The sequence below is a fragment of the Pygoscelis adeliae genome, unplaced genomic scaffold (assembly GCF_000699105.1).
Source record: "Pygoscelis adeliae isolate BGI_AS28 unplaced genomic scaffold, ASM69910v1 Scaffold62, whole genome shotgun sequence".
NCBI classification, from domain to species: domain Eukaryota; kingdom Metazoa; phylum Chordata; class Aves; order Sphenisciformes; family Spheniscidae; genus Pygoscelis; species Pygoscelis adeliae.
In genome coordinates, this window is record NW_008824401.1 from 6858030 (window position 1) to 6870528 (window position 12499).

The 12499-nt window shown below is 36.4% G+C and overlaps 1 protein-coding gene across 1 annotated transcript in view; it reads left to right on the plus strand.

The window, feature by feature from the left end:
* Nucleotides 1-6084, plus strand: part of PHKB (phosphorylase kinase, beta) — an 83282-nt gene extending 77198 nt beyond the window's left edge. The window contains 4 exon segments of the mRNA XM_009320298.1: nt 1196-1325; nt 1737-1844; nt 3078-3218; nt 5182-6084. Coding sequence (XP_009318573.1) covers nt 1196-1325; nt 1737-1844; nt 3078-3218; nt 5182-5319 — 517 coding nt within the window. The 3' untranslated portion in view covers nt 5320-6084.
* Nucleotides 6085-12499: the final 6415 nt, after the last annotated feature.

Below are 12499 nucleotides of genomic sequence, written 5' to 3' on the forward strand. Positions count from 1 at the left end.
CTGAGGATAACTGGTTTGCCTGCTAAAGACTGAGGCAAAGAAGGCATTAAGTACCTCAGCCTTTTCCTCATCCTCGGTGACAATGTTCCCCCCTGCATCCGATAAAGGATGGAGATTCTCCTTGGCTCTCTTCTTGTCATTAATATATTTGTAAAAACTTTTTTTGTTGTCTTTAACGACAGCGGCCAGATTGCGTTCTAGCTGGGCTTTTGCCTTTCTCATTTCCTATCTGTCAAATATGTGCAGTACTGCTACACAGGACTTAATTCTGTACTGTGAATCCACCAATTAAAATCATACCCATGGCTGCCACTTCTTAAAGTTCCATTGCTGGTGTCTCAAAACATTTTGGCTAAAGCCCCATTGCTGCAGTAATGCTCAGAAGGAAAAATACGAAAATTAAATTCCAGACTTCATGGTTGTAGGTAAGAAAAAGGTGGGGACAGTATGCTTTTGAAGGCAAACAAAATTTGTAATTTGTGGAGAATGTAACTCAGTTTGTTCAAAGCTGTAGTTTAACAAAACCATTCTGTCGGATTTTCTAAATTTACAGTTCACTTGTTTTTCTACACACCATCTTAAAAAAACCTACCTTCAGCAATCCTAATGAAATGCATTTTTCTAACCTGGTATTTAAATTAGAATGATAGGTGTTTCTAATCCATTATCTATTACATTTTGTAGTTTATAGATGCAGAATTTATTGAGCTGTATTTATATAATAATATATAAATTGTTTTGCCTATTGTAGTATGATAAAACAAATGTTAATATTATAGTTAGTATTGGTTTTTTTCAGTGTGTATAAATTTGGCTGTCATAGGTACCACACAGTGACTTCTGTTTTAGGTATGTTTTTGTTTATGGTGACTTAAATTGATTAGACATGATGAATTCAGCCTACTACTGTTACTGTACTGCACTGAATAGATTTTACAGTTAATTCTTTTACTCCAGTTACATAAAGCACAAACATACACATAAGAATAACATTCTAACCTCTATATGCTAAGCATCTTGATTTTGTTTGCTTTAGAGCGTAACTTACGAGAAAGCACAACATATACTGCATATGCATCATTAATATGTATTTGATGTCACTGCTTACCTTTCTGGCTTACACCACACAACACGGCTTGGTTCTGCATCTGTAACAGTTTTTTTACTTCAAGTCCTTGATTTTCTTTGTCCGCAGAGGCTGGCGAAACAGAAGACAGATAGACGGTTGTCTCAACCGAACTCCTGCTGGATTCTATGATCGGGTGTGGCAGATCCTAGAGAGAACCCCTAATGGTTTAATAGTGGCAGGGAAATTTTTACCACAGGTAAAACCGGCAGAGATGCTCAGTTATTTCTGCTCTACCTGACTATTAATGGTGAATTGTTTTATCGTTAATGTCTATTTTATGCCATGATGTATTACTTAGGGTAATTTGTTCCTGTTATAATTTAATAAATTAAAAAAAAATATTTTCAAGTTTTCTTTTCAGTTCTGACTAAAATACAATAAGAATAGAATGGAAGTCAGTTATTTCTATTAAAACACAATTATAAAGGCATCAGTCTAGAAGACCCTTTCCAAGTCGTGGACTCTGAAATCTGCTCCCTTTTTGATCCTACAGTGGTCATACTTCTTAGTTGAATATTATTTATTTAACAAGCAAATAGGTTCTACCTGGGGGTGGTTTTGATTTATTGCAAATGGTCTTTGAGTAAAAGTATTATTTGTTTTTCAGCAACCAACCTTATCGGATATGACGATGTATGAAATGAATTTTTCCCTTCTAGTTGAAGATATGCTGCAAAATATTGACCAGCCGGAATACAGGCAAATTATTGTAGAGGTCTGTGGCCTACAATGAATGAAATTTTATACTCTACATGAATATGTTACAGCTTAAAAAAAAAAAAAGCTCAAATATTTGAAGAAATAGCATTTTAAGTATAAACACTTGCTTCAGTGGCTTCTCCATAGATTTTGTACGATTAAACATGTTCCTGTTAACATGTTCAGAATATACTAAGCTCTTGATGTTCTGCCCCTTTAGCAAATAGATAAATATTAATGACAGTGCCAATACAATTAGGTCATAGGAGGCGAAAACTAATACGAAGAGTAATTCCACAGTAGCTTTCCTTCAAGTCCCTAGCCCATGCCTTTTCCTAACAATTTTCTAGGTCTAGGGAAAAACTGCTCTAAAATACCAGTTTGCCCTACGATAGATTCTTTTTTCCCATTTTGCTGAGGCTGTCTAGTAAGTTGCTTTATGCTACTGAATCAACTAACTTCCAGTTTCCTTATGTTCCCATACACAGTAAAGCAAAAGGCTGTTTAAACTCCTTCCCCACCACTGCACATAATGTATACTTTCTGAACAGATCAAGAGCATCTGTACCCTTGGTAACTGACATCTGTGCTGTCAACAGCATTCATTGTTAGTTCTCAAGTATATGCCTCCGGTGTGTGTGAGAATTCGTCCACAGTAAAATCAAATCCATCTCAATTCTGCCTAACAACTAATGGTCATACTGCTGCTAGAACGTCCTCAAATTTTGCTGAAAGATAACACAATTATCAAAACCCAAGATGACCAATATAGACTCTACTGCCCGCTTGTAGTTATTACAACAGGTCGCTCGTCACGTTCACCTTCACCGTCGTAGTACAATTATACCATGTGTGATTATGCCTCAGAACATCAAATGCTGAGGTTCAGCGTTTGCTACTTTTCACCCTTCCATTGGCGGAGCACCAGCATTTGTGCAGCCACACAGTGAACTGAATAAACTGGAAAATAACTTCCTTGTCTCCTAGCAAAGTTAGATGTTAATGTCAATCATTTACGCAGAGCCCTTAACAAGGTAGTCACCAGAAATTGTAACCTTTCATAAAAGCCTGCTTTTTCAGTGATTCTTTTATCAAAGTCAGAATTCTATTATCTGTGCACTATTACTTATGCCATTATTAAATGGCTTCCTGCTTGAAAGAGGCATATGCAATTATTAACAGTGCTTTTATGTAACCTGAATTTTAACAAAACAAGTTTAAAGTCTTACAGTCTTTTTCTGCCTTCTAGTTGTTGATGGTTATATCTGTTATTTTGGAGAGAAACCCTGAGCTGGAGTTCCAGGGCAAAGTGGACTTGGACAAAGTGGTGCAAGAAGCATTTCATGACTTTCAGAAAGATCACAGCAGTCCAAAGGGAGCTGAAAAACAAGTGAGTAAAATATTACTGTCTTATAGAATTTACCATTCTTACTGAAGTTAGTTATAAATGTTAATTCTCTGTGGTTCAGAATAAAAAGCAACTGATAGGAGTTCAGAATGGAACACAAATAATAAATGAATATATCCAAGTGCTGCATAAGTCTGCAAGAGCCTGTAAGCAGAGATAAAAGGTGTGCGCTTACTTTATCACTGAATTGTGAATTCAAACTGGTACAGTAAGGAGAACACTCACAATGTTACATAGCTCTGAAATGAGAGTCTGGGTAAAGCTGAAATAGTTATAATACTCCTTAAAGGGGAAAGAATTAATTAGGGGGGACACCAGAACAGAGAAGAGTTAAGAATAACAAAAAAAGAAAGAAAAAACTAAAGCTCCTCAAGGAAGTATGAACTTAGAATCTTAGATACACCGATACTAAGAAAAATTTAGTAGCCAAAGAACTCATATTGACAATACTAATGTAAGAACTTGAAATGCAAAACTGTTCTTAGCTACTGTTTTTTGTGCTAGAGTTGCATTCATGACCTAGCAAGCTTTTACTAAGGCTTAAAATCCAAACAACTGAATCTTGATCATTAAGTAGCTTTTAAGATTTACTTCACTGGGATTTTAGGTTTTATGCTTTAAAGACCTCTAAATACTCTCGCTACAAGTTTTGGTGCCTCAAAGCTCTGACATTCTGTAATAAAGCCAGGTTCATTGAACTGGTTGAAGGAGGAAATATGAGTAAAGCAGTGGAGTAAGTCCCTGTGCTACTGAGGATGATCTTCCTCGCTCCATCTGGTATTTTATTGTGCACAATATATTTGGAGATATCTGTGCTAGCTCTGAATAATCTGTTGATTCATAACATATTGATATGCAACAGCACTTCCTGTTGTTGAATTTAGCTCCTTTAAAAGATGAGGAAGGATGTGTTCCTTAAGAATTCTTCCAGAAGTTTCAAGATTCACTTTTTTGCCACTACTTTTTTGTAATAAGATTGAAAGCAAGCCAGATATCCAGCCTTAGCAACATATCACCTTGCACGATACTTTTGTTTTTAAAAGGACACAGTTTTCTTGAAGTTGATTCTTTTGGCCTGCCCATTTTGGAGGGTAATGACGCTGTGGTTGCAGCCATAGCAAGATCAGACTTATCATCCACACAAATGGCTATTAAGTGCCAGCTCTGCACAGTATCTTGAATATGCTACTGAATTCTGTGACAAGCTGGAAATCCCTAATGGCTATAAACAGAAAGAAAAATCCCATGCAAAACCCAGTTTTTACTCGTGCTGCCCTAGCCTCCATTAAAGTGATGGACTTTTTTCCAAGCCCAGATCTACTTAGAATGATGCCTTTTTGTCTCTTAGAAAGAAATCCCAATTTATAGTTGTGAATAGTATCTTTAAGACTGTTGTTGGAAATTCCAACTCCTTACATTAAAATTTTCTGGAACCTGACTCTTCCATATTCCCAAGTATATGCCCACTGGCAGGTAACTGTTTAGGATTAATCCTATTTAGGATTGTTCTGATGATATTCTGTCTCAGGTTTTCCTAACACTGCTAAAAGAAATCCTAATTTGTCTGAATTATGCTCTTCCATTAAACTGACTTGCAAATATTTTGAACTTTGTTAATTCCCTGTTAACATGTAATAAACATCAGAAGTATTTACTCCAGTAATTTCAAACACACCCTAAAACTACAGAAGTCTAATATTTTCACCACACAATCTCTGCCCTTGATTTAATAAAAGTAACCAATTTCCTGAAATAAAGAGTTGAACCTTTATTATAGCAGCCAATATATAATTTGAGAATAAGCAGATGTTTTAACTGTGCAAAACAGGTGTTCAGTGAAGGAAACCTGTGTTGTTGATCTGATTAATGAATTAGTTCATGTACCACCTGTGGTTTGGTTCTTGGATTTAAAAAAATTTGGAAACATCTTTTCCCTCTCCTGCAGGATCACATGACTGCATTCTACAACACTCACCCAATGGGAAAAAAGGGAACGTGCAGCTACTTGAGTAAAGCTGTGATCACTTTATTGCTGGAAGGGGAAATGAAACCAAGCAATGATGATCCTTGTACTCTTAGCTAAAGCTTGAAACACAACATAGGAATTGTTGCTTTATTTAGTGTTCTATTATTTTTCATGCATGTATTAAAATACTGTTTTGAAGAGTAACCCTGGCTAGTAATACAAATGTATACTATCCTTTGCTAAAAGAAGTGCCATTAAAGATACTAAGTGCCACCTAATTTTTTCCTTTCTCAACTATGCAGCACAAAACTCTGAGCACATGAAGTTAGTCCTATGATATTTAAGTTGAATGGGACTGTATTTATGATCTTAAATTATGCATTTAACATAGTTGGTAACTTCAAGAGAAATGCAGTATGAGATTTTGTCTTTGTAATTATAAATAAATAGAGGTATAAACAAGTTTTTCTGTACCAGTTCAACTGACAACGTACATTTAGGTGGTTTTTTTTTAATTTACCAGTTGATAACTTGATATACAGGTTTCATCTGAATAGAGCAACTTTATATCTCTAGCAATAAATATCACTGCGGTTTCCCAATTGTTGTTTAAACATCTGTAAGTTAACAAGGGAAATGTATGGTAACAAGATAAAAGTTTGTTTAAAAAAAAAAAGGGCAAACAAATTGTATTTAAAATTAACATCAATGAAGAAAAAACTTTTTGTTACATAAGCTATCAATGCACGAAAGAATTAGAGATACACTTATTTGTCTCCTAAATGTGTGAAAATACTGTATGATATATGCTTTATTTTGGTGAAATTAATAAAAAGTAAATGCTTGTAAAAAAACCTGTCAATAAAAATACTTTAAGTTACATGCAAAGACTCCTGTTGACTTAAGTGGCAAACCTTTAATGTGCTACTGGAACCGCCTTGAATGGATCATTAAAGCGCCTCTTTTAGCAGCACAAAATATACTAAAGCTTTAGAACTGGTCCTCGAATGTTGTTTTGATAATTAAATTAATAGTGACCAGCTACAACTCAACTGTCAATAAATTGTTGCCATATTGATATTAAAGGCAGGTAGTTTAACTTACTTAGAGATAGAGGGCAAAACGAATGGCAAAAGTGATGGGAGTGAATCTGGGCACAAGAGGAGTATTTATTTGAACACACCTAGGCAGTGGTTAGTACTGCCCTGATTTGCAGAACTTCCCCAGAAATCACAGAATCGATCCTTCTCAAACCAAAATGGTAGAAGAATTTATTGTTGAAGGAGGACACTAAACCAATAACAAATCTCTTGTCAAATGATGTGGAGAATGAGGAAGGTTGGAAAACTAATTTGGGCTGAGTAATGGTCTTACTGCTCTTCCTTGCTGTAATACATTTATCATTCAGAGAATAGTGGAGAGGTGGCAGGGGAGATGGGGAAGGAAAATCCAGAAGAAACACACGCTAGTTATTCACTGTTGGGTACATTATTGTAGCGTGTTAGTACATTTAATTAATAGAATGTTGTCTGAGGGGCTGCAGCATTGCTCTAACTCCAGCAAGAAGGCTACAGTTAAACAGCAGACTCAGTTCTAAATACTGAATGAGCCACTAGTTTAAAGAGCAATCCAATATATCCTCAAATTTTTTAGTTCATTACTGCCTTAGGAGTTATCAACTGCAATAAATTCCACTTGCCTTTTTTTTTTTTTTTTTAAAGTATTGCTTGCAGATCTACAGCTGGTCATGGATCAGTGATTAAATAGGTAGCGAGCATGTCTATTTCTAATGTTTTAAAAAATACTCTTAAAAATTGATGTATCTTTTGCCATACAAACACAGAGCAGAACTCTTGTCTACAAACTGTAAATCCTGTTGAAAGGAAACAATCCTTTAAATACAAAATCTACAGATTACTTCAGGAGCACTGGCATTTTGCTAGACAGTAGCACTGTTGTTTGGTTTTGCAATTGCTTGTGATTTAAAATTTAACTGCACAGTAATTCTTCAAATAGCAGGATAGCGGTTTTGGATTTTTTACATCACTTACCACTTCTTACTGCTTCTCTTCTGCTCTTACTCCTTCAGTACCTCCAGTTACTAGTAAGCCTCAAGTTTGCTGATTTTGGTCTGAACTGTGTAACTGCAAATGAATGAAAACCCCAGTCACTGCTTTTCCTTATGGAAACTTGGAATGAAAATCCATGCAAACTATTTGTGTTTTCCTTTATCACTTTGAACACATGGTTTATGAAATTGTGATTGTGGCAATTTTTCAACTTCTACAAAATAAGGCTAAGTACCTAGATTAGAAGAGGAAAATACACCAAAATCCAGCAGAGTCCACAATCTCTGAAAAAGGTTCTCGTGTCTGGAAGGACAATATCATTACTTTTTCTCTTCTCTTCCTGAAGCAGGGACAAGAAAGGAGCTTGATACAAATAGCTCTCACATAGCATGCTACTAAATTATAGTTTTAAAAGGCAACACAAGACAACTGGAAAAGAAACTAAAATTTCTACTCAAGTAAACATATTTTCCTATCTCATAAATTGTTTGAAATCACAGGGGAAAGAGAAACCTTGGTGAGAATAAAGAGGGTAGCAGAAAATAAATGGTAAACCAGATGATAGTTTTTAAACAGCCATAGCTCAAGTAATGTGTGGTTAATATTTAACAAACTTGGTCCTGATTTCTTTGAAAACATTCTGTGTCAAGAGGACAAGGAAAGAGATGCGTTTGGGATTGCACAGACTTAATAACCGGAGGTGCAACAATCAATACAGTCCCCTGTGTACTTACTTACAAGAGCTACTGGCAATAGAGTTGCTGCAGCCATTAAAGAAGTAAGTCCCAAAAGGGTTCAATATTCGTTCACAGCATTCAGCTACCTTATTATACACCTTCACAGTGCTCCAAAACTTGAAAAAACATTCCGCTTACCAGGGGAAGTAGGATCCATTCAAACACCATGTTTTCCCAGATTCCTTCATCAGATACTCTTGAGAATAAGGTCAAATGAATTCAGCTAAGCAACCCACAGAAAAAACTTCCAATTTTCCTCTGCTATTAGAAAGAGGGGAAATGGCAACTCCTGATGAAAATGCACATAATCCACCCCCCCCCTCCAACCCCAAACTCAATCACCTTCGATTTTGCCAAAACCATTGTCTTCACACTGTGGATTACTGTGACCGTTAATAGGTGTCATGTTCACAGTACATCAGACATTTCAAACTGCTCTATTCCTCGAGAGAATTCACAAGGTAAGAAGCTGATTCAATTCAAAGCTGACTTTCCTGGCATTTTTGCTGTTAGCTTTGTTGCTTTCCTCTGTATGAATTTTCAGATGTATTTTGCCTACATATCAGTTTGTGCAACTGATACAGAACTGATACAGAAAAGAAATAGACAACCAGATTAATAATAAATCAATCTCTGAGAAATCCTCTTTATTACTTCCTAATCCACCAGAGCAGAAAATGTAGTAAGAGATCCTGATCTGAAAGGACTTTTGTTGGCTCAATCCTGGGGCATGTAATGTGATGCTATCAAAACACTGACGGTTGGGGCATTTTTCTGAATAACATTTTGTCATCAAGGTCTGTCAGCATGCAATGTATTTGACTGATAACAGCAAGCTTAGGATCAGTATGATAATACCATTAGATAGCTACCATTCTGCTTTTGTAATTCAGGTCTCACATTTTCTGTTTTCACTGCTATTTAAAATAGTTTCTTAAACCTTATACATGGAGTTCATGCCATGAAAATTCCTCAAGAAATCGTCAGCGTTCATGATCAGTGTCATTTTATATTTATGTACCTCCTACAGTTTTCAAGAAAGTCTACCTGCTTGACCAACAGCATTTTTGAGACTTAAAATTATCCTTCTGTAAAAATGCTTTTCAGCTACATAGGTATTATAGTACTAATATCACTGGAAGACATATATTTAACAAAAAAAACATCAATACAGTCAGAGCATATACCTAGAAGAGTCTTTGTATGCTAGTTTGTAAGAGGAAAAAATAAATGTACCAAAAGAAGTGGGAGTGGTGGGGCAGTCAGATGCCTAAAATTAAGGCATCCTAATTATAAATTAAGAAAATACAGAGGTGCAATTAATTCCACTGAAGCCTGTGTATCGCAACCCAAAATCAATCAAGAAAACTGCTTGATTGGATTTTTAGATCATTATGATCCACAAAACCTCTGCCAAACATACTCTCCTCTCCAGAAGTGTGACAGTCTTTTAAACTATCCCTAATGAGCTAAGCCTTGCAGCATGGGAAGAGAAAATTACATAAGCAAGAAAGACAGTCTGTGCTCTGCCATAAACACAAAATGCAAGAAGTTGTTGTGAAACACTGCTGAGAGCTCAAAGGAAATGTGCTGGACTACATACACTGTTCATACCTACTTCTGCTCCTTTCACGCTCAGACAGGAGAGAAGTCATGGGTTGTGTGTGTGAATATGGGGAGAGGGTAAGAGGGAAACACAGCCGGGGTCTTAATTATAGAGGACAAAAAGGATTCCCCCTTGGTGTTGTGGTCTTGTGTTTTTGTGGCTGTTTGTTTTGTGGGAGTGGAATAAGGAAGTTGTATTCTTTTCATTTACCTATGTAGCACTCTGACATTAGGAACTATAAATGATGGGTGTTTTTTCCACCTGAGCATGCTTTTCATTTTGCGCATTAGCAAGAGCTGGAACAAAAACAAAATGTAGAAACACCAGATATAAGGAATGTAAAAATCTACTTGTGGTGGGTCTTTCCTGAATCAGAAAGACTCTCCTAAAAGGTTTGCAAGAATTCCTTATGTAAGCGTTCTGTAAAAGTGCATGCTTCTCACAAGGGAAGGGGAAGAGGGACAAAACAACTTCCCTTCACCCAAATATATACAGGATAATTTTTGACCTGATCTCAAAAAAAGTAGCAATTAAGTCTCTTATTTCATAAAACAACAACTCTCAGACAAAAGAGATGCTATTTGGAATAATGTTTCCTGCTAGTGCCAGACAGTAAGGATTGAGCTCACCTAAGCCTGATCCCTATGGGCAAGTTGCATGAAGCTAATTAGACAGCTCTGTCAGAATGCCACTAGCTAGTGTTTTTACTGATTGAGGCCAAACAGAGGGAAAAAAGGATGACATCACGCATAGGAAAAAAGAATGTAGGAACTATTTCTTACTCAACTTTCACATTAGTGAAACAATCAAAAGAAAGAGGCCTGGAGACTCTATGCCTAGGGACATCAAGAAATCCACCTGGATTGCAAGAAATCCACTGAGGTGCCAGTGCGTACAGGAAGAGAGGACATCATATTATTTTAAATCTGTACAAGACCACAGACCTAAAACTTGCATGTCACTCCATCCAGGTAGGAAACACATAACTTACTTACTAAAAAGCAACTCCCAAGAAAATTACTGATAAAAAACATCCCCAAAACCCACTTTCTATCACGTCACTGAAGAGATATGAATAACGCATGCGTGTCCACTCTGGGTCATGTTCCAGAAATGAAAATGTATAATCTAATTCCACTTTGAACTGGAATGGGACTATATATTGAACTATATCTTTTTTGACTTTGTTGCCTAAGGTGGATGCAAGCATCTCAAACTCCTTGTTTACTTATGAAAGGCTACTGTATCACTGTGGTCTCTGCAACAGGGCTGTCAGTTAGCCACGCCACTAGAACCTGAAATTACTGGTATTGCTCATGTACAAGTCATCTGGCTGCACTTCAGACTTCCATAGATGACTAATCTGACTCATAGGCAAGCAAACCCAACAATTTTCTGTGTTCTAGCGACAGACAGTATGTATTTAGTTAGGTATGCTACACAGTTGAACTTGCATTTCCTGAAGATAAATCATGCTGCAAAATTTATAAAGGAAACACTAACAATGCCCTTGGAGAAAATTTTAGCACATTCTCTTAACCTACAGTGTTTACATGCACCTGTTCTATAATCTATGATAAGTAATAAAAACAAACTGGAAAGAAAATGTTAAGAGATTCTCATATTTTTGAAAGGTATCTAACATTGCTGGCTAGGACATGAAAGCATGCAAGTAAGAAGAAACAAAACTGTCTTTCAATGATGCGCAAAAAAGGATTCTTAAGGTCCTCATGCAATGTCTCCAGATTGACCTAGCTAACTAAATCCAAAATGCTTTTCATTGTGAACAAATGTCTTTCCCCATTAGGGACCTCAGGGGTTTAAATACATGTGAAATGATTAAGTACTTGCTGTGTTTTAGTCTTACTTCTGGTGATTTCCACCCTATATTTTATTTTCATTGCCTGAACATCAGATCATTAACATAGGGAAATTCAACAAGCTCTTAACTGTGTTATTTCCATCTGCCTGTGTTCTTCAAGAGTATTTATTTTATTCTTTAAATCTGGGAATTTTTATGAAAAAGTACAATTATCACACTGCTACTCACGCTTCATTATTTTTGTTATCATGTATCTTTAGAGGCCTTAAAAAAGGACTCATTCTCCTTGTGTCTGGCACTATACAAAATGCATTCCCCCTTCTCAAAGGGCATATAAGATCTGAGTGCAAAACAAGAGAAAAGAGAGGGATAGAAAGAGACAGGCAAAGGAACACAAGAAAGGTGTCATGTGGCTGTGACTGCCGTAATCCCTGCAAGCACCAGGCACAGGAAAATCGATTTTAAAAACTGCTTTCTGGCCTCCTTACTATCTCAGAGCACATCTAGAAGATACAATGGTAAAAATATCAATGAACAGTCTCACCTCATCATCATTTGCGCTCCCACCACTGTTATCAGCCAGCAGAACTGCACTGGACGTCTTTGGCTGACAAAGTCCTAAATGAGTAGCAGCAACATCTCAAACATAACATAAAAATCTTCTAATGTTGGAGCCTGGAAGTATAGACCTGTCTTTTTATCTTAATACTGTTATGACAAATGACTAGTGTGCTTCTGGGAACAAATGGCCTTTTATCTCCACAGTCTTTTGTCTTTTTTTTTTTTAAGCTTACTAAATTTAAGGTTTTTATTTTATAAAAAGACTTCAGCCTTATGCCTGTTCTTTTTGCTATCAGTACTATAGCTTCTGCTGAAATCAATTGTAGCACAGTGCAAGTTCTGTGGGATTTATTCAGATTCCCACAGCCACATCCAAGAACAACATTAAACTTAACCAACCTAATGAGAGCTATACAAAACATCAGTAATGAGGATTCACACTGGGCAGAAAGAATGAAGGTTTCCTGGCAAAAAGTCAGTGAATCACTAACAGAACAATTGA